Genomic DNA, 21,943 nt, shown 5'->3' on the forward strand with positions numbered 1-21,943 from the left:
ATGAGGAACGCTCCTCCAGGACAAATTTGTTTAATGAACTGAATTATGGGCACAAATTAAGCACACCATCTTCTGTTTATCACATAAAACATAAGTTTAAAGTATGTGAACGAATTTACTTAATGTTGGGGACATTATAATTTAATGTTGTTGTTTAATGTTTAATTCCCAGTATTCGACAAACTGGTTCTTGCATATTTGTCTATTGGGATCATAATAATGAGTTGGGAGTTGAACAAAGGTTGCTTAAGGTCAGATGTGCTTATTTTACAAATTACAAGTGAGGCCATGTTGGTTTGGTTGATGCTCAGTGTGTTGGAAAATGCTATTTCACTGCACAATATAATTGGAAACAATATGAAACACAGTACCATCGCTTTGATTGGCAGAGGGAGTGAAGTAGAGCAGCTCGTCCAAGGGGTCGTCGTAGGCCTCGATGGAGTAGATATGCTCGTAGTCCGGGTCGTTGGTGTTCACCACCACACGCAGCTCACGGCCTGAGAGAAATACAACGTCACACAGGTCAGAGATCCTTCATCTCCGCCTGACAACCTCCAAGTTTCAGATAGAGGGAAGGCTGTCAACCATATTAACTTAACTCAAAAAGCCTCTAAATACAGGTAGGGAACAGTCAGTGAAATACAGCCTATACACTAATATTTGTACTTGTCTGGATATGCTACGCAAAATACAGAATACATTATGTGGAACATAAACGGAGTCCTCTTTTTTCTTGATGAGAAAACCACCCAGTGTTCAGAGGTTTCCAGACGCAGATTCACCAAGTAAAACCTGTTTGTTAGGGACGGACACGCAGACAGACACACAGATCAAGGCCGACAGTCAGAGCACTGGACGGACACACTCACCCTCCTCCCCCTTCAGGACCAGTTGTTGATCTGGTGAAGGCCGAGCCCTGACCGGGGGCTGGGACCGATTAATTGGACCTGAACCTGAGAGAGCCAGATAGGACAGGGAGGAGCGATCAGGGACACACCGAGGAGGCAGAGACAGGATTCAGGGAGCAAGAGGGACCAGGTAAGTGTTACAGGACAGAGGAAAGGAGGGCCAGAAAGGTAAAATGATGAAAAAAAGGAAAGGACCGAACATTCTGGTAGTAAAACCTTCAGACACATGAGCCAACAACGACCCCAAAGCACCACAAAAATCATTCCACCGTTCAGCATACACACCAGCTAAAAGGATTTACATAGTTTTTGCAAGACTGGTCGTACATGAGGCAATCTTGCAAAGACTGGCTGTAATCCTCAAGGACTCAAGTTGCTGCTTGTGTCGCACTCTAGTCAAACATTTTTTGACTTTTTGACTTGGCGGATTCAACTAAACACTGCAGACTTCAACCATTACTGATTTGTTCATTATGAAACACACAACTACTTCTTGGGTAATAATAAATAAATTAAGCATGAGTGAAAGGTTTGTTTTGGCGTCAATTTGTTTCTAAGTAACACTGCATATCTATTAAAGGGTAATTTCACTAGGTTTCAACCTGGACCCTATTTCCCATGCTTTTGTGTATAAATGTACCCTGGAAATCCAGAATTTTCTTAAGAGCACAATTTGAATTTGCTCAGCGAATTACTCTGGCATTGAGTAATGCTGCTCATCAACTATCCCCTTGTAGCTGCACCAATCAAAATCGGTGTATCTGATATAGGCGGGCCAGAGGCCGATAGAGCTAAACAGAGGACGACAGTTTAATCTACCAGTTAGCTCCGCTGGTAGCTAAAGGTCTGAGGCTCTGGATACGTCACCTTGTGTGTTGTTGTTATTGGTCGTTGTGTTATCCAATTGCGTGAAGTGAGATTTTCAAATGCACGCTTGGTGCCGCCCTTGGATTTGGGTCTGGATTTCCAGGCTAGTAATAAAGGACTAATGTGAACAAAAATTCCTTGAAATTGGTCCCTTATTAAGCGTGAACGCTGTAATTGGCTTAAACAAAACCAGGCTGCAATGTAACCCTAGACAGAAAATGCGCAGCATCAATGCACGTCCACTAAAAGTGCTTGTTTTTGCCATTGACAGGCTCAGATTGTGTCTGACAACATTATGAAGAGAGAGTCAAGTCTTGTTCTGAAATCTTGCCAGGTGACTTGCTGGAAGACAGTGGTGTGGAACTGTGGATGTTTTAAGAGTGAGATGGGAGAGAGGACTTTAATATAAGATCTATGTTGAAAAATACCAAAATGACCCTTTACCTGCTGTCTCACAGCAAAACCATTAAATAAAACTTTGGGAAAGTTAATCATTTGATTTTGAATTTAGATTTAAATATTTAATGCCATCTCTACTCACTGATTGGAGAAAGTATGTTTGTTAAGTCTAGCATGATCAATTTAATTTAAAAACTATTTATAAAAGACACTTCAGAGTAAAAAAAAATAAATTAGTAATGTCAAAAATAATTGGACAAGACTGAACAACAAGCGTATTTTACACCACCTTGATAGTTTCTTCAAACAAATGCAATCAAAACAGGTAAAAGAACTTTGGTTGACGTAAAATGATTACTTAAACCACACACAAATGCTTAATGTGGGCAAATAACCTAAAGCATTAATAAGTGTACAATATATGGGACTGACAACTTTCACTAAAGACTGTAACAGTATATGTGGTATAATATACTGCTGTGACTCATGCTAAATCACAGCCCTTCTGTCCACCCTCTTCTGCTGCAGTCGAATGGCTCACTCACCTCCACACGCTGAGGATCAGAGAGATGGACAGGAAGAAAGCAGAAAGACAGAATAAAAAAGGTCAGCTTAAAGAGTCACAGTACGGTTGCAGTTCTCTGCAACTTCTTTTCTATCATACTTTCATAGAGTTTAGATGAGGCTGTGACGCATATGCTGTGATTACCATATGAAGTTCAACTTGGGGACAACTGTTATAAATTAGCAATGCAGGCTGCATGAAAGACTCACCACAGTGCTGACTCATCTCTGAGCGGACATACTCTCTGACCTCATACTCCTGAATTCAAAATAAAGAGGGGGAAGAGAGCAAAAGACAACAACTTACAAACACAACCCTAATATCAACTCTTTGTAAGTGTGCGTGTGTGTGTGCTGTTTTGTGTCAGCGTCTTCAGATTGAGCCCCACGGTAAGGCTCAAGCACTGACCGTCATGCCTGGCTCTCCTCTGTCTCCCTTGGCTCCATCTGGGCCCAACTCTCCCTGCAACATGGACAGGTATTAGGACACAGATGACCCACAGAGAGGCTTGCAGCACATTAATTCATTAGGCTGAGAGCAGGTGCAGCTAACAAAAACAAAGTCAGGGGTGAGGTTAAAATAAGCAATCTTGACTTATACAGATGTATAAAGAAATATAGTATATTTTGTTTCTTAGTCGTGACGTAGTCTTTTGTAAGTTATCCTTTCGAGGAACCAAAATTAAGTAAAGCTGTAAAAAGCTTTATTAATATGTTGTTGTCATTACAAAATAACCAGTTTTTGGTCCATACAAATTTAACTGTCAAAGTGATGAAGTCTGGTGCTGAGTAGCTCACTTGAACAAGGGAATTCAGTCGCCGGGAAACATGTTATGCATCTGGCACACTGTGGCATGTGTAATATGGAAGTTCAACGTGTGATGGTGATGTTTTTGGATAAGGGTCTCAAAGATTTCCTGACCTGGTCAAACGGTTTGGCAAATAAATAACACAGAGACAATGATGACACTAACCGCTTCTCCTCGTTCCCCCGGGATCCCTGGAATACCGCGTGGACCAATCATGGCAGGACCGATTGGACCTCTCTCTCCCTGACACACAAGCAGAACATTAGAACATTTCTGCAGTGGTGATTTGGCTGCATAGTTTCCGTAAAAACAAAGAAAGTTTTTATGACCGCTGCAGTCGGCAGTGAAAACAAGTTACAATGTAAGTTAATAGAGCAATTGTCCAGCTTGTATGTAACTTCACAAAAGTGCTTGTTTTGTTATTATGGAAGGATCTTTTCAGAGATAGATCTTTAAAACCTCTTTGATACTTTTCTGTTTAACCAGAAAAGTTGCTTGCACTAAACCAGACTCATTTAAAAAAAAAAATTAAAAAAAATACTTTTAGCATGTATAGAGCCAATATTTTCTTTTGTTAACCAGTAAACTTTGTGTTCATTTCAAATAAAACTAGAGTTGTGATAATTGTAAAAGTAGAAAGCCGACCGAAAAGAGCTTTTCACAGTTTTAGTTTGTTTCTGTTGACTTTGAATGTGTATTTTACGATGCTAAAATTATGGTCTGGTGGGTCTAGCGGATGTGATTTCGTGGATGTTTTTATGTTTAAAATAAAGGATCTTACTCTTTAACAGAGAGGTTGACGTCCTTGGAAATTCTTTCCATAATATTGTCAGACACTTAGAATATTAATCTGAGCCTGTCAGTGGCAAAACAAGCACTTTTGTAAAGGTAAATACAAGCTGGGCAATTGCTCTATTAACTTACATTGTAGCTTGTTTCATCACTGCCAAATGCAGTGATATTTCTAAATAATGGACCAATTTCAAAGATTGTTGTTCCCATCTAGGAAAATAGGATCCAGGTTGAAAAAAACGATGGTTAACCTTTAAGCAATTGACACTTTTGTCTATTCTTTCTTCCATTATAGATTATTTTTCTTTGCTACATCAATATAAAATGTGTGCACAGTCATAACTGATGGTAGGGCTGCATGATTATGGCCAAAATGATAATCACGATTATTTAGATCAAAATTTTGATCGCGATTATTCTCACGATTATTTGTTGATTTTAACCAAAACAAATTTTATTGTCACGTAGGCTATTTATAACTGCGAGAGGGAATGTGATGGACGCTACTCACCGAGAGACGGCTAATCATTAGGAACGGGTCCGGCACGGGTCGAATGGCGGATATATACGTTGTGTGTATGAAACGTCTGTATCGTCACTGCGCTGCATTTTTATTAACTATGATATTCTGGCCATGGGTCACATCTCTGGCCCAGGTCCAAGTCCAGCAGCTCCGTCTCACGCTGTTACTCTACCAACTGAAGTTAGCTGCATTCAATAACTTCTTCTGTGTTCTTCGCCGTGGCGGCCGCGATAGCAGAGTTACCATGGAAACACTGGTACAAATACAGGTTCGCCCTTCGTATTTAACAATATACAGCTGTGTTAATAAAAAATTTAAACTGTAGACAAATATCAGAAGTGTGGACCGGCGGCCGCTGTGTGGCGGAGCGCGGAGAGTAAGAGGAGAGAGAGTAGGACGAGAGAGCGTAGAAAGATCCAACACAGGCACGGCTTTACAGACAAAATGGGTCATGTAACGCAAAATTAAACCATATCCATATAAACAGCAATGCAGCGGATGCGAGGACATTAGCACCGGTGCGTCCTAGAGGAGCTAACAGCAAACAGACGCTACTAGCTAACAGCTAAAAGACGCTATTAGCTAACAGCTAACAGACGCTATTAGCAAACAGCTAACAGACGCTATTAGCACCGACTAGCACTGGTCACTGCTGTTGTCTGAAAAACAACAGATGGAACAAAGTGTTGCGTTTAATGGTAAACTGGTAAACTTCAAGACCGACGTATAACCGACTGCTATTTGTTGAGTTTTCCTCAGCTACTCTGTCCTCTGGGACTGTCTACATCTAGAAACATAGCTGCGCGGTGCAGTAAACTACTCTGACTGGCTCATGATGAGACGGCTTTACGAAGCGGGAGATTGGCTTTGCTAAAAACCTGGAGCGTTCTATGAAATTACGTTTATAAAAAATAATCGCTCGATCACGCAAATTTGATCGTGGGAAGTCCAAATCGTGATCGCGATTAAAATTTGATTAATTGTGCAGCCCTAACTGATGGTGCACCAAATAGCTGGTGTAACAAGGGCTTGTTGAAACATCATATTCTAATTCATATCTTTAAAAGATCTCTGTCCCCCATACATGTGAAAAAAGTGTAGAATGAGCTCAAGCTAAAGTAAGAATAGTCACCTTTTGTCCCTGGAGGCCCTCCGGGCCTTTCGCACCAGCTGGTCCCTGAGGGCCAGTCAAGCCCTGGACCCCATCCACTCCTCTGGGACCAGGAGGACCAGGTACGCCAGGCGTACCCTACATGAAGCACAAAGACAGTTAGTCACGGATTTCAAGGTTTCCTGTAGTTGTGAAAATGAGCGATGTTGTGCTTCTGAGTACATACATAACATGGTGATTAGATACAGCATGTATGCACACACTACTGCCGAACAGAAACTCACCCGTTCACCTTTCTCTCCCTGAGCTCCTTTGGGTCCTGCAAGCCCGTCAAAACCACGGTCACCCTGCACAGACCAAAAAAAGTTACACTTCATATTTTAACACATTTAGAGTTAGTTAAGAACAACTTCTTCAGTGCATACCTTGGGACCGACTAGTCCCTCTTTCCCGGGGGTCCCTGGGGCTCCAGATGGTCCGATTTCCCCCTGGAAACACACACAGATGCAACACATGCCTGTAGACACCAATTCTTAACACAGAGGCATAAAATACACCAGAAAGAGCACATAATTCTTCCACAGATATTACTCATACCTGTTCGCCTTTTCTTCCCGGTAGGCCTGATCGTCCATTAATACCAGCATCTCCCTGAAAGCAAACACTTTAAGTACTTAAGTACTCAAGTACTTACCACGCAGTACATGACTCATACATGTCTGACTCATTTAATGTATTTAAGTTTAAAGTATTATCAGAACAAAAAGATACAGTATCTAGCTTCACACACACAACCAGCTATAGTGAAATTTGAACATGCTTCCATTTCTATGGTTACCATTTCTGTGGGTTTTTATTCTGTCCAAATAATGAACAGTGTCAAAAATGTGTCCTTCATGCTCATTTATTCTCCTCTTCCTCCTACCAAATCACATTTTCTCTATCTGCCTCAACCCCACCTTCTCTCCTTTAGGGCCATCGCCTCCACAAGCCCCCTTGGGTCCTCGGTCACCCTGGAAACACATAAGTTAATCATTGACAGAGGCACATGAAGAGGCCGGTGAAATGGGACAAATGCTTTGAACCAGCGGGACAGAGAGCCCATCCATAGACACAGACAGTACTCCAGCACTTACACACACAGTTAAAATGACCTATTTTGTCTAACAAGTTCAAAACAGTGACTGATATGACCTAGAACTGGGTTCTATCATCTCCTGATAACGGGTGTTAAGACCTTTATACAGTGTATGGTTAAGACACATGTTATTACAGCTGCAAAGGACTCAGAGTGGCCGATGTTGTCTGGTCCAACTTGCTAAACCTACATGTACATTTGATTGGCACACTGGTATCATCTCTTTAAATGCACACAATGAACCTGGATAGACAGACAAAGTTTTCAACACAGTTTTTCCTTTTTAGGCTAAAGGTGGTTAGTAATTCTTAAAAACTGTATTACAGAGTGGCAGTACAAGTCTGAGTGTTGTACCCATATATCATTTAGAAACTAAAGATACAAAATGGTCAACCAACATATTGCACCATCGTACTTAACTGTGGAGATATCCTGTACTTCAATGCTTCTCATTCTACTTTATTGTACCATTAGTTTGACTATATGAAAAAAGTAGGCTGGACCTCACTGTACACTCTATCTTTCTTGTTTATAAATGTAGCCTACTAAAACTGCGTCACTTCTGTATGTCACACCTTGACTTCAATTTAAAACTGTTTGCAAAACTAGACAGCTAATGATATTGGAAAGACTGCCTTTCAGAACCTTCCACCACGAAAACAGAACATACTTGGAAGGAATATTTTTGACATTTCAGGAAAGAGAGTTAGTTTAGAAGATCAATACCAATCTCATGCCTGTGCAATAAATATGAAGCTACTGCCAGCAGTCAGTTAGCTTAGCATTCAGACTTGAAACAGCTCGCCTGGCTCTGCGTAAAAGGTAACAAAAGTTATGTGCTGGACTATTTCTTTGCCTGGACTTTCTCTCACCAAGAAATAGTCTGGCACATAATATGACACAATTTTTATTCATCTCTGCAATCATATCAATTTTATGCTATTATCAAGTTGCGACTGTACACACACACACACACACACACACACACACACACACACACACACACACACACACACACACACACACACACACACACACACACACACACACACACACACACACACACACACACACACACACACACACACACACACACACACACACACACACACACACACACACACACACACCTTGATTCCTCTCAGTCCGACAATGCCAAGTTCTCCCTTTTCACCCCTCTGCCCCAGCAGCCCGTCCTTTCCTGGTAAACCCTGGAAGTGAAAACAGAAACCATGCCTCATTCTGTCCACCAAAGAGAGAAAACAACACATAGGGAATGTTAAATCTGTATTTGGATGGAATTAAAATCACAGACCGATTCACCAGGTACTCCAGGTTGGCCGGCTTCTCCCTGCAGAGAGACGACAGAATTACAGTAATCAGTGCAGTCAAAGTATTAAGTGTACTGACTGTGTCTGGCTTTGCTCTTAATTATGACACTGGTTTACGTTATCACATTATCATCCATGCTCATCTTACCTTCTGTCCACCAGGGCCACGGGCACCCGGGAACCCAGTGGATCCTCTTTCTCCAGGCTCTCCCCTAAGACCCTGATGTCGAATACACACATACACAGAAATTTGCATATTGATCCTTTGTAATGTCAATACAGTGACAACTTATCTTGGGTTTTGGTTACTGCAATGTAGGAATATTGTTTAAATGTCATCTTTTCCTGGTTGTGTTACAATAAAGTGATTCATATTTCGAGTTAAATAAACAATTGATGCTAGATCCACGTTACTATTGACAATATTTCATCCACCTCTAATTCAGATTCCGTACTGTTAAAATGTAGACTGGCTATCACCAGACCAAGCCAAAGTCAATAGATTTGAGACCGAGCATTGGTCTTGGGGGTCTGATCTGTATTTTCTCTGCACAAGAGGCGTGACCAATGGGCATAGTTCAAATTACTCTGTACGCAATTGGATAGTCCTTCAACCAATCAGACCAACGATCCGGGTGACGTAGAAGCGACAGCGGCATCAATGGGTTGCTTATTTATTGACATCAATTCTGATAGGTTAAGGTTAGTTTTAATTTGTTATTGAGTAAGAATTTGCAAACATTTGCTGATTTCAACTTTTAAAATGCAACAAATCTTTCTCTGCTTCATATTAGTGGAAATTGAACATTTTCAAATTGACACCTTGGATTTTTGAAAAACCAGGAGGGAATTTTTCCCTATTTTTTGAAATTTCCTTCAAAAAAGTATTTTAATCAATTCCTCAGAAAAACAATAAAAAAAATAAATACAAATGATTATCAGTGGCAGTCATAAAACTATCACATTATGTTCAGTCAAGAAGAAACATACCTGCTCCCCTACAGGACCCTCTTGACCCTTCCCCCCCTTTTCTCCCTGCACACCTTTGGGTCCCCTGTCACCCTAAAATAAAACAAATTTGACATCCACAACAAGCAAAACCACATATACAGCGTAAGAACACATTTTACTATAATCAACATTTGGACCCATCCAGGTGTTCACTGACTGTTTCTCCTTTGTTGCCCTTTTCTCCAGCAGGTCCTCCCACCAGCACAGTGTCCCCCTGTGAGGGACATTACAGCTGTAAACATCTGGCTTCTCCCCAAAGCCAAAACATCTTCTTTCCTCTTTCTCCTTTTTGTGTCAATGTAGTCTTACAAAAACAACCAAGTACACAAGCAAGAGAGAAAGAAAAAGAGAGCAAGCAGTGGTGAAGCTTATACACACACCTTCTCTCCTTTGTCACCTTGCAGCCCCACGTCTCCCTGGAAGAAACAAAAAGATTGAGAGCAAAGCATTTGATTCCCGCGTGTCAATTTTATTCACTGCTTGACATGAGTAGAACACTCGGGGGACACAGCTAGCATGACGAGACAAACATGGGAAAAGAACTAGTGGTATTCACCTTTTCTCCCCGAATACCACGAATCCCTGGGGTACCCTGATGAACACACAAACACACACTCCCATTATATATGGCTCGATGCAGAAAAAACAACATGTATGTTTCTATCTCTAGGCAATGTTTTCCTTGGTCGAACAATACAACTGAAATCACAATGATGTCATGGTTCCTCAGGGTGAACAGTTTAATTAAATGGTCAGCACAGGTTGATCTTGCTTTAAAATAATGAACACTGCAACACAATAGGGGAGGACAACGCCTATTGAAAATGTACAATTACTATATAATATAATACATTGTGTCCTTTATGAAAAACAGCTCTTCCATTATAAAAATAAAAGGTTTATTCATGTGTTTTTCCTATATGCCTGCATACAGACTGCCTCCTGGTGAATTAGGCATTTTGGATTATACAACACTTGGCACAAAAGGAACAAATCCCAGTCACAAACGTTTGTTAGTTGTTTGTACAAAAAGGTGATGCTATAGCAAGAGGAGAGTGCAAGTTTTGTTCCTTTGTGCCAAGTTGATGTTTTTTTCCTACGCACCTGGACAGAAGAATATTTGGATGTGCGAGTCGTTTCTTCAGAAAAATACAACACTGAAATTGACTTCAGTCGCTTTGTTGGTTTACATAATGTTCCTGAGTGATGGATTAAAAAGGAAACACTTTTACCGTTGCCCCTCTCTCCCCATCCAAGCCAGGACGGCCCTCCTCTCCCTAAGACATGACAGACAGATAAAGGCACTCAAATACCCCAGTTTCCACCATGCAGAGACAGATTCATATAAGATCACATCTTCAATGTTACTCTGGTGTAACAATGTCTTACTCTCGGCCCTGCATCTCCTCTCTCTCCTCGGGGGCCGGAGACTCCGATGCCAACCTCCCCCTGGCAACAGAAGCAATATGACCACCCTTTAAAAAAATACATTAACATCTATGCAAGTAGACAGAGCTATGTGTTGGCTTGAATAATCACCTTGTCCCCTTTGACACCATTGGTACCAGGAGAGCCCTTGAAAACAAAGCATCTGTCATATAAATCATCACTCATATGTTTTTGTCCGTTTCCCTTTCTCTGTTAGACCTTTCCTTTTTTAAACTTGATTTTTTTTCTTCTTTTTTTTAAAACATATCACAACTTAAGAAAAATCATCCATAAACACTAACCCAACAACAATCCAGAAGTCCAGCAGCGCCAAAAATCACGTCTAAATATGGCCTACTTTTAGATGAAACTAGCTACTAAATCACAGTGTAAAAACAGGATCTTAACTTACTGCCTGTCCAGGCGGTCCAGAAGGACCAGGAGGTCCGACATTTCCTGCACGGCCAGCAAAGCCTTGGAGACCCTGAAAATGAGATGTCAATAGTTAAAGATCATCCACATATTATCAAGACAGAGAGCATATGGTATTGTGTAATCAACGGCTCCACCAACCCTCTCCCCAGGTGGTCCAGGAGGTCCTTGTTGTCCCGATTCTCCTCTCAGGCCAGGTTGCCCAGCATCCCCAGACTTCCCCTGCAGCCCCGGGGGACCAGCTGGACCAGGAAGGCCTGGATCTCCCTGAATTTAAGTCACAAGTTAGGTTATGACCTGTGTCAGATCTGATAAATCACACTAACTGATAAGAGAGGTAAAAACATAGATCATCCTATGCTTCACCTCATGTTGTTACTCACCTTTAAACCTTGAGGCCCAACCCGACCAGGAGGGCCTGCCAGTCCTATGCCCTTCTCTCCCTGCAACACACGTTTTGTCATAACTGTCATATGCACTGGGTTTGATTTTTAATCAAATTTAAAAATAAAACAAACATAGCCTACCTTATCTCCTTTTGGCCCAGGGGATCCCTGTGCCCCCTGTGTGAAAAACAAAGATGGGGTGTGAAAATAAGAATAACTAATCAGGGATTTTTTTTTGTACACATACCAATAATACATTATTGGAAAGAAAACAAACAATTATTACAAACTTTTTTTTTGCAGATGCAGTTTGTTTAAATTGAATAATAAATGTCTACCCCCCAAATATCTGTTTGGCATTCAGTATTATGTGGGTGAAGACACGTTTCATTAGTATTGGTGAGTCCGGCTAGGCTGTCATTACACTAAACATGCCGCGTTAACTTCAAGAACAACAAATAATCAAAACCTTGCGCATCAGAGGAGATTGGTCTGAATTGGTCTGTTTACACTTTTAGACAGCTGTAAAGACTTTACTAACACTGCCGTAGAAAAATGGTTGATCAAGTTAAAATTACATAATTGGACTGACTTTAAAAGAGAAAAAGATTTCAGAAAAAGAATACTAATTTAAAATGTGTGTCAATCCACTAAAAAATAACCAGGATGAGTAATGAGCTGATTACTGCACAGGCCCTCCAAGCAGAAAGATGCTGCACTTGATGATTTTAATATAAAATTCTGCGCTGTATGTTGAGCAGTTACTCACGTCAATACGGCAAAAACAAGCAACCCTATTTTTATGGCTGTAACAGCATATTGAGCTCACAAAATATTTATCAACGATGTTCTAAGCTATAATAATAACAACTACCTGGGATGTGACGTCAATAAGTATGTGGAGCAGCTTTGTACTCTGATTATTATGTAATCTGATTCTCTGTTGTGTTCTAATCTTTGTATGTGTGTTTTGTAAATCCATTTCTGTAACATTTTATAAAATTTGTGTGGAATATGTTTACATTTTAAAAAATTGTCGAGAGTACAGCACTTTTACTGTTTCATCGAGATCATGAAAAAGTAACCAGGGCCTTAAATAAAAGAACACATACTGACTGATAATAGTTCTCCTGAATACTTAACTTCAAAAGAGATTTAATCAAGAAGCTAACTCTTTACAAACGGTTAAAAGTTTTAGTACAAATACAAGCTATATGTTGATTAGTAGACAGCTTGTCTCATTCTGATTAAATTAAATTACACAGTACTAATGGTAGCATAATGTTGACATTAAACCTTCACTGAGAGATGATAACGTTAGACCTTTGGGAACAACGTGAAGATACATAAGGTACACAAAAAAAAACACACATTCAGTGTTAGAACACGTGAGAGTCTGTAAAAACAAATACTCCAGACAACAAACATTGGCAGTGGAAGCTGATTACTTACATCATCTCCAGGCTCCCCTGGCTCACCATCCACTCCCTTGTGTGACAACAGACAACAGGATGTGAATAGGTTGTTGTGTTAACTTGAAGAATGTGTTGCTCTGCAGCATGATGGTACTCACTCGCTCTCCTTTGTAGCCAACAGCACCTTTGTCTCCCCTGTCACCCTGAAACACATCAGTTGTACGATACGTGCTAATGAAAAAGCACTTGACATTTTACACTGTCTCGTGGCACTGGCTGACTAGCCTTTAGTGCTAATGCTTTGGTCACTCACCTTTTCTCCAGGTAGGCCTCTCTCTCCAGCCGTGCCTGGCAGTGTTGCACCATTAAGACCCTGCATCAATCATAAACAGGAAAAGTGATGTCAGCTGCATTCAGCTACTCTGTTCTGCATCCTCGAATTTCTGGACTAAGCTGCAATTATTGAATATGTAAACCACTCAATGGGGAAAAGTTATGCATATCAATGCAGCTTAAAACGCCTTTCACAGTGACTCACCCTTTCTCCTTTAGGTCCAGGGGGTCCAGCCACAGCCTGTAAGAGCAGAATAATGGAGAAAATAATAGTAATAAACCGTGCAGCATAGTAAAGGTTGTTCGTGAAAAGACGTAAATGTGTACTTAAAAGCCTTGGTATTCAAGTATGATATAAGCCCAACCATAAGCCTTTCCATCTCTGGAGGATTAAGAGCCTTAATGTCTTTGGCAATGACAGACTTTTCTTCTCTGTACTTAGAGTCTTGTGTTATTAATATGCCTATTCAATTGTCCTTGACAAATCAAGGAAAGATTGGCTGATATTCAGGACGGTGGAGCTGGAATATGTGATGTAACTATCTTTGTGAATGAGTGCGTGTGCATGTATGTGTGTGTACAAATGGTGGAGCTGTTGAACAGATGGGTGAAGTGTTGCCCAATTATTTATCAAACGAGTGAACTCCCTGACAGTGTCCCAATGGCTCTGTCCAAGGTGCTAAACCTGGAGCAGTCAGCAGTGCGGGAGCTGTTTGAGACATTTATTCATGTAAACGATAGAAACAACGAGAATTGCAGCGAAAACCGAGTACATAACAAGCAAGCTATATCTTTGTGTCTTTTCCTCCGGGCAGTGCTTGCAAACAGTGTCTGGAGGAAAAGAAAACAGTAGTGATCAGCCCCTGGCAATGAGGACTTTAAAATGTTGCCTAGTGGTTAAGACGCATACAATGTTTTGTGATCGAAACATCCCTGGTTCAATTCCAGCTGGGGAACCTTGTTACATGTCATACTCCTTTCTCTGATGAAAGATACAATAAGATCAGAAAAAAAGACTAATATAATGTAAATGCTTTTGAAGCCACTCTAGCTACTCTAGTATGTAGTATGTATGCTTAAGAACAGCTGCAAAACATTTGATACAGCCCATAGAGGTATTATGCAAAGGAAAATGACAATGTTTTACAAGTAAACATTGTCTGGCAGTAAAGAGCAACAGACACTACTGGAAACAATAAAGAAGTGTGAGAAACTCTTTTCAGACAACAAAGTAAAGCTGACAAGATAGAAAATAGGTATTATAGTTAAAGGTTTTTGTTGTGAATAGATATTTTAGATTATGGAGCCTCTTTCCGTGGTTGAATGTGCTTTGGATGCTTAACTGAACAGCTGAAGCCATTCTACATACTCTGAAACAGCTGTTCCACATCTGTACAAGTCAACCACTGAATTCCTATCAAAATGCTGAGAAAACATTGCAGTTTTCAGTTAACAGCTCGTAAATGTGGTCATAATTAAATCTGGCAGCAAACCTAATTGACTCAAGTTTTGCATTTAAAAACTGCAATCCAGGCTAAAAAGTTTGATTGCTCCTGGCTCAGACAAGGGGGAATGTGCACCACAGCAATAGCAAATTAAAAAGGAAAGTGCATATCATTTTACAGGATAAGGGTAGGTGTACCCATAGGTTACTAATAGTTTGCATTAAATGTGTTTGATTGGTGTTATATCTGCAGAGTAATGATGTTGATGTTGTAAATTTAATAAAGTTGTATTAAGCCTTGTCTAATAAAAAGGACAGATGATTGTGACTGTATGTCATGTGATAAGTCCTGCAGAATAAAAGTTAGGAATGTATGTGACCTTCTCTGTCATTTTCAGTCACTGATCTGAAATTTGGCTTAATTGAGATCCTCAGCAGAATTGGCACATACTTTGTCATGCTGAGCCAATCCCTATAAACTGATGTCTGCAGTCATTCAAATACAGACAACTGCCTGGCAATAATATTTCAGTGTCAACGGTAAGGCAGTTTCCATTTGAAGGCCAAGTGGCGCTGACGAATCACGGTTGAGCAGAGGCGAGACTTACTACAAGATACATACAGTATGAACGGATCCAAGACAATCCCAAATCCCACTTGCAGACAGATGTTCCAAACGTGAAAACTCATAGTACTGGATGAGCAAGTGCCAAAAGATTTGCTCTTTGAATGTCAATCAATAACAGTCGTATAACAGAGAAATCCCATTGAGACAGCTTGCACTGGAGGATGGCGCTCTTGTTGTACTGCCTAATCCCAGGTCAAAATACCCACCAAATGGCAAGGAATGTTTACACTAGATATTTAATACACTTTGTAAAAAAAAAAGTTGCGTGTCTCCTGATTCTGGCTAGCACATGCAGGATATTGACAGCCCAGATATCAGATGGAGTGCTTTGGACATGTTTTTACCAGGAAAAACCAAATGCATAAACCACACCTAAACATATACTAGGTTCAAGAGTTTATAGCTGACCCGATTGATTGCATTTGTAGAGGCAAAAAAAGAAACAGAAATTAGAGCACAAGCCTTATTACAGATATTTGCAATCCTGCGAAGCCCCATACTCCTCATTTCAGTTTAGTATGACATTTTGGATTTTTGGAATTACAGAAGCATGTTTACTAACTGCATTAAGGTGGGGGAAAAAAATCCCATTTTATCTTAGGATAACAATTAATACAACCATCCTAACTTAGGGATTTCCTAAGTAAGAATGACATAAACCCTGTCCTAAATTCAAAATAAAAACCCAAAATGGCAGCAATAGCCTACTTTTATTAGGTCTGTATGGCAATGACAACGAAGATGGGGAACAACATGAACACTGAAATATAATGATTAAAAGGCTACTCAAACCGTATGATGGCACTTTACATTTTGGACCATCTGGTGTAACTCCATCGTAGCACAATGTCAGTGTATTTGACAATGCTATGAAGAACACAATTTCTGGATTCAATGACTCTTAAACACAGAACAGTTCTGCCTTGCCCATTGCACTTACTTTACTGGATTTAACTATGGGTTACTGATGGATCCCTTCATTAACAATACATGTCTACATTCTGATGTTTTCTGTTTGTGAGCTGTTGGAGAGTTTGTCATGTTCCTCTCCCTTCAGCCTTATGGCTCACACCGCTGCAGCCTACTCAGAAATATCAGAGTTACAATATCAGTTCATAGAGACAGTGAGCAGCCGCATATAACCAACTAACAGTGGGACTCCTGACAACATTAAGAAGTGTACACATTGCAGGGGAAGGTCTCTGGAGCACCATTTGGTTTACAGACAACCTTTGGTTGACAAACAGCAACCTGACCAAGGCCCTGAAGTAAGGAAACTTTAGGAAGCACAGTAGGAAGCTAATAATAGCTCTACAGGAGTTTTTATTTTATTTTATCACTTCAGGCGGCAACTCATTCTGTAGCTGGGATCACATCCCAAAAAAAAAAAAAAACTACCACAAAACCAATTTCATTGACTGTCCTCTTAGCCAGAGGCTTCCCCCTAGATACAGCATGTTCTCACCTTCCCTGGGGGGCCGCTGTCTCCCTGCTCCCCCTTTAAGCCGGCCTGGCCTGGAGGTCCAGCAATGCCCTAAGGAACAAATTACATTATGCCAACATTGAGGGGGACCTGATAAAACAGCACAGTCCACGCTAAAGACTACATGCACAGTCGACACAAACAGTCAATACATGAACACACACACTCACACCCACACCCACCTGCTTTCCTGATAATCCAGGTAATCCATCTTTTCCAGGCACACCATCTCTGCCAGGTACCCCTGGTTTACCTGCTTCACCCTGAGGGGCAGAATATTCAATGTTTAATATGTGTGTAACCCCAAGCATGTGCAGTCACGTTTAGATTTGAGTGCACTACAAAGGTTGCAAATCATCTACAAAGATCATCCGGTGTCCAGTTCACCTTGAACACCACAAATGATCAATTGATATGGTCCAGTTTTACACTTATTTTATGCTATATTTTATTAGTAGTCAAATATTATTACACAAACAGACAACCGTTTTCAATGACAATGAAACCAAGAAATGGTTGTAAAAGAGTTGGTCACACAGTCAGTGAACATGACATGCTGAGAGGTTTGCTGGTTGTTTAGTTGAAGCTACAATAAAATGTTCTAAAGCTGCCAATTGTCAACAAAAGCTTGGTACATATTTAATTGCCTTCCCATTTCAGTTGTAATTGAAATTCATTCATACTTCAATTTTACAATTCCTCATTGTGCTCCTCAGTGCAGCAACAGTAGCAGCCAGATCAGGATTGCATACTCACCACCTGGCCTGACAGTCCTGGAGGGCCTTGTGGACCCTGCAGGGAGAAATGCATACGGTGGTAAGAAGGACCACAATATGACACAATGAATTTCATGAGAAAGCGTAAAAGCAGTTGTTTATTTCCTGAAGAGAAGCGGTGAAGGACACTTACTACAGCTCCGGGGGTACCTGTTGGTCCTGGCAGACCTGTGCTCCCTTGGGCACCCGGAGGACCCTGTAGACAGGAGAAAAAAAAAACTCACACTGCAAATCTATTCTACAACTTCACTTCTAGATTGAAAAAAGGCAACTAATTCAACCTATTGTCTACAAGATATAAAATACCAGTGAATTTGTTTTACCTGGACACCAACACCTGGCTCTCCTTGATTCCCCTGTGACAGACAAAAACCTTTTAGGACTTTGGCCAGAAACAAACAAACAAAAGAATTTCAAAACACTTGTAACGGTAGCACACCGATATGTAGTCAACTCACCTTCACACCTGGGGGACCTGGAAGCCCGTTGGGACCCATTGGGCCCTAATTGAAAACACACAACATGTAAACTGCTGCTAATATGAGTCTGTGAATGTGTGTGCATGCTTTGTCAAGTGTGTGATACTTACAGTTGGCCCCCTCATGCCAGTCTCTCCTGGGTTTCCCTAGAAGCAAAATATAAGTCACATACATTATATTCATCATCAACTTCTCACTAAAACTCACTGCACACAGGCAACAATTTAATTGACTGTTTTCACATCTTGGAAAAAACGTATTCAATTTCTTGTTACGAGTTAGATGAGAACATTGATAGCACTGTTGAGAACACAAGACTTCCTGAAGTCTCCGCTGATTGCTTGGAAACCTCACAGTGATGACAAAACTCTGCACCCAAAAAAACTCAACTCAAACCAGATTGAACTTGTTGATTAGTAGGCTCTAGAGGTGCGGGCAAGCAAATTCTGTGTTTCCTTTGGACGGAGCCAGGCTAACTGCTTCCATTCTTTATGCTAAGCTAACTGGCTGTTGATTTCATACCTAACCAACAGATTTGAGTGTGGTAATGACCTTCTCATCTAACTCTCGGAAAGAAAAGCAAATAACTGTATTTTCCAAAATGTTGAACTATTCCTTTAAGCCACATATTTATGAATAAATATGTTTATAAAAATTAAGTTCTTAAAAACAAATTTATTCCTTTATGTACTCATAATAGGACAACATGGAGTTTACATAAATAATACACAGACTTGTCACGGATTGACAAATACACAAAAACATCTGGTGACAACAGGTAGGACAATACAAACAGAGGATCAGCAAAGAGACACATGGTAAGCTCTGAAAAATCAGTGCATTGAGAGGGATAAGCACACAACAGACAGCAGGCACAGCTGCATGCACGATAAGCACACTCAAGCGAATAGACAACTAAGTACTTTTTGGGAGTACCAAATACCCAATTTCATTCCCCTCTGCTATTGTACACTGAATCCTGGCGAGAGCTTCAGCTCAGTCAGCTGACATACTTTCACTTCCTCCAACAAATCAACAGCAAAAGTCAATTTTTGAGTTTGACGCGGATGCTTTTGGGTGGTCTTGATTCATATTTTATGAGGAGCGGATCAAGGTCTGACTCTTATCCCAGGCCCCAGCTTCCAGAATGAGGTTTCAAATGCATTCAGATTAAAGAGGTGACAGGTGATTTTCCTGGGAGGTACATGACGATGTGTGGATCCTGGTCATAGGTTGTTCTAGTCTCCGGTTTTTAAATGTCATGACATCTTTCAAGCTATTCCCTGTCTAAACTAAAGCCCATTGGTATCTCTAATGATTTGGTCCATTCCCCTCTTGGATCCAATACCACAGGGACAGGTTTTCCCAGCCCTCCCTCCTCCAGAGCTCAAGCATGCCAGCCAGCAGCAGAGAACCTACCGGTCTGCCTAGAACTCCTGGGAACCCAGGCAAGCCCTGGAGAGGATGAAAGACAGAGGAAGGTGGATGACAGTAGGGTGGGGTGGGGGGGACAAACAACACAGAAAAGGAAATGGACAGAGATAAGACAAATATGAGGAGAGAGGAAGTAAGAGAGTGAGGTGTTAGCCGCACAGCTGCAAAAGGTTACGGTCTAAAGATCTATGAAGCCTCGGCCCAAGATGGGAAAAAGAGAGCTCCATCAGCCAACCCAGTGGTTTGCGCTGAAGATCAAGCCTAAGAGGAGGCCCCTTTGCCTGGTTACTGCTTACTCACTGGTTGACCTGGTGGACCAGCTTGCCCTGTTGGGCCCTGCTCCGACATGGAGGAAAGGAAAACACAAAGTGTGAGGCTGTGCTTAATATACCCCTTCTTTCCTTGTTTAAACTGTATTCCTGCACCCAACGATGCAATCATGAGATACAGCACATCATTTGTGTTTGATCACTGTAAATACTATGGTACGAAAAAGATGAAACCTGAATGTATCCTCTAATGTTAACTGGAATCCTGCTGGCTTAATATTTCAAAGTTGCATTACGTTTTTTATATGTATTAATACTCCTACATTTACATATCACAATACCGTAAATTAATAAAGACAAATATGCAATAAGCAAGAATAGAATTAATTCATTCTTAACTAGATATAGTGGACTTATATATATATATATATATATATATATATATATATATATATATAGTTATTCTCATAAGAAAACAAAAAACAAAAAACACACTTACCAAGTCTCTTGAAAGACATATTCACTAAATAATTACTTATGAAATGTCTCCACACCAAAAACATAATTACTACATCATTGTCTATTAGAAAAACAAAAAGAACAATATTGTCACCTTCACATTCAGGCGTATAACTTCCAGTTACCAGTATTTCACACTTACCGGTTTCCCATCTTGACCAGGTTTTCCTGGTTCTCCTGGTGTTCCCTGAAATGACAGAACACATATAGCTTCTTAGAAAAGTTTTTAAATAGTTTTGCAACATGTCTTGAGTATAAGAACAGTTAGATCAAAATCAGATTTTCATCACTTTAGAAGTCTGTGATTATCACAGTGTTCTAATAGATTACACCTGAGAGCTAGCTTACCTGTGAGCCGTCACGTCCTTTTTCTCCAGACTGTCCTCGGTCTCCTTTATCACCACGAGATCCTGCAAAACCCTGTAAGACACATTCAAAGTAGCTCATTTGCAAATTGAATTATGTTGCTGTGTTTGGCAGGTGAACATGACATTTTATTATTTGTATCATGTTCAAAACTTACCCGTTCTCCTTGAGGCCCCGGTGATCCTGCAGCACCAGGCTCTCCCTTTTGTCCCCCAATTCCTGGTGGGCCTCTGACCCCAGGCGGACCAATCAGTACTGAGTCAGCAGATGCTCCCTACAGTACACACACACACACACACACACACACCACACACACACACACACACACACACCTACCATACATTCACTTCTAGCTGATCAATCACACAACACATACAGACCACAACACAGCACAACAACAGCACACTTCCCACACTCCCACTACACATTCACCAAACCAACACACACACACACACACAGCAACAACACCTGAATTCCTTCTACTTCTGGTATTGTATATGACAAAATTTGACAGACTGTTAATACGACATAACAAGAGTTCTCCTTTGCCCTGGCGCTTCTCTCCGTTTGCCCTGACCCTGAAGAAAATTAAGTTCAGCGTGGATGTTACATAAACGAATTTCCATGTTATGGGGACCAATGAAAACTGTCAGTGTACATAACCACTTACATTCCTTGTCAATTTCCCTCTCCTTAACCTATATCAACTCTCCGTCCATAAAACTTTTCTCTCATGTGTCCACTCTCCCACTCCCTCCTCCAGGTCTCCGTCCATCCAGCTCGCCCAGGAACTCCTGGTATTCCTGGTTTGCCTGACTCTCCAGGTTGCCCTGGGGGTCCCTCTGGCCCTCGCTCTACAATGGCTCTACCTGGAGGACCAGTTGCTCCCACGGGTCCTCGCTCTCCTTGATCCCCTTTTGCTCCTCTTTCTCCTTGAAAACCACGGGCACCCTGGTGCACAACAGGAAACAGGAAAGATATAACAAATCCAATATTTAAACTGAATTATGTTGATTAGACATTTTAATAAGCATCAAAGTGTAGTGCACCATCTGGACTTGCTATGATCTTCCTGCTGGCCTTCATCAAGTTTTTTTT

At 40.9% G+C, this 21,943-nt stretch overlaps 1 protein-coding gene and 1 long non-coding RNA gene across 2 annotated transcripts in view; one reads left to right on the top strand and one right to left on the bottom strand.

Annotated features, from left to right (window-relative positions):
• The window catches only part of LOC116688438 (uncharacterized), a 466,907-nt gene that overhangs the window by 29,272 nt on the left and 415,692 nt on the right, over positions 1–21,943 (top strand). The window lies entirely within an intron of this gene.
• The window catches only part of col7a1 (collagen, type VII, alpha 1), a 70,733-nt gene that overhangs the window by 3,723 nt on the left and 45,067 nt on the right, over positions 1–21,943 (bottom strand). Inside the window, 41 exon segments of the mRNA XM_032514472.1 lie at positions 372–497; positions 870–953; positions 2,720–2,728; positions 2,949–2,997; positions 3,148–3,201; positions 3,713–3,790; positions 5,995–6,111; positions 6,258–6,320; positions 6,399–6,461; positions 6,571–6,624; positions 6,933–6,986; positions 8,242–8,322; positions 8,427–8,462; positions 8,591–8,662; positions 9,433–9,504; positions 9,611–9,667; positions 9,834–9,869; positions 10,010–10,045; positions 10,686–10,730; positions 10,843–10,902; positions 10,993–11,028; positions 11,294–11,365; positions 11,455–11,580; positions 11,697–11,756; positions 11,841–11,876; positions 13,152–13,187; positions 13,273–13,317; positions 13,428–13,487; positions 13,653–13,688; positions 16,985–17,053; positions 17,185–17,265; positions 17,759–17,794; positions 17,912–17,974; positions 18,102–18,134; positions 18,237–18,281; positions 18,368–18,403; positions 19,677–19,712; positions 20,622–20,666; positions 20,828–20,899; positions 21,003–21,119; positions 21,512–21,796. Coding sequence (XP_032370363.1) covers positions 372–497; positions 870–953; positions 2,720–2,728; positions 2,949–2,997; positions 3,148–3,201; positions 3,713–3,790; positions 5,995–6,111; positions 6,258–6,320; positions 6,399–6,461; positions 6,571–6,624; positions 6,933–6,986; positions 8,242–8,322; positions 8,427–8,462; positions 8,591–8,662; positions 9,433–9,504; positions 9,611–9,667; positions 9,834–9,869; positions 10,010–10,045; positions 10,686–10,730; positions 10,843–10,902; positions 10,993–11,028; positions 11,294–11,365; positions 11,455–11,580; positions 11,697–11,756; positions 11,841–11,876; positions 13,152–13,187; positions 13,273–13,317; positions 13,428–13,487; positions 13,653–13,688; positions 16,985–17,053; positions 17,185–17,265; positions 17,759–17,794; positions 17,912–17,974; positions 18,102–18,134; positions 18,237–18,281; positions 18,368–18,403; positions 19,677–19,712; positions 20,622–20,666; positions 20,828–20,899; positions 21,003–21,119; positions 21,512–21,796 — 2,671 coding nt within the window.

Source organism: Etheostoma spectabile, chromosome 4, assembly GCF_008692095.1.
Source record: "Etheostoma spectabile isolate EspeVRDwgs_2016 chromosome 4, UIUC_Espe_1.0, whole genome shotgun sequence".
In the NCBI taxonomy this organism is placed as follows: Eukaryota; Metazoa; Chordata; class Actinopteri; order Perciformes; family Percidae; genus Etheostoma; species Etheostoma spectabile.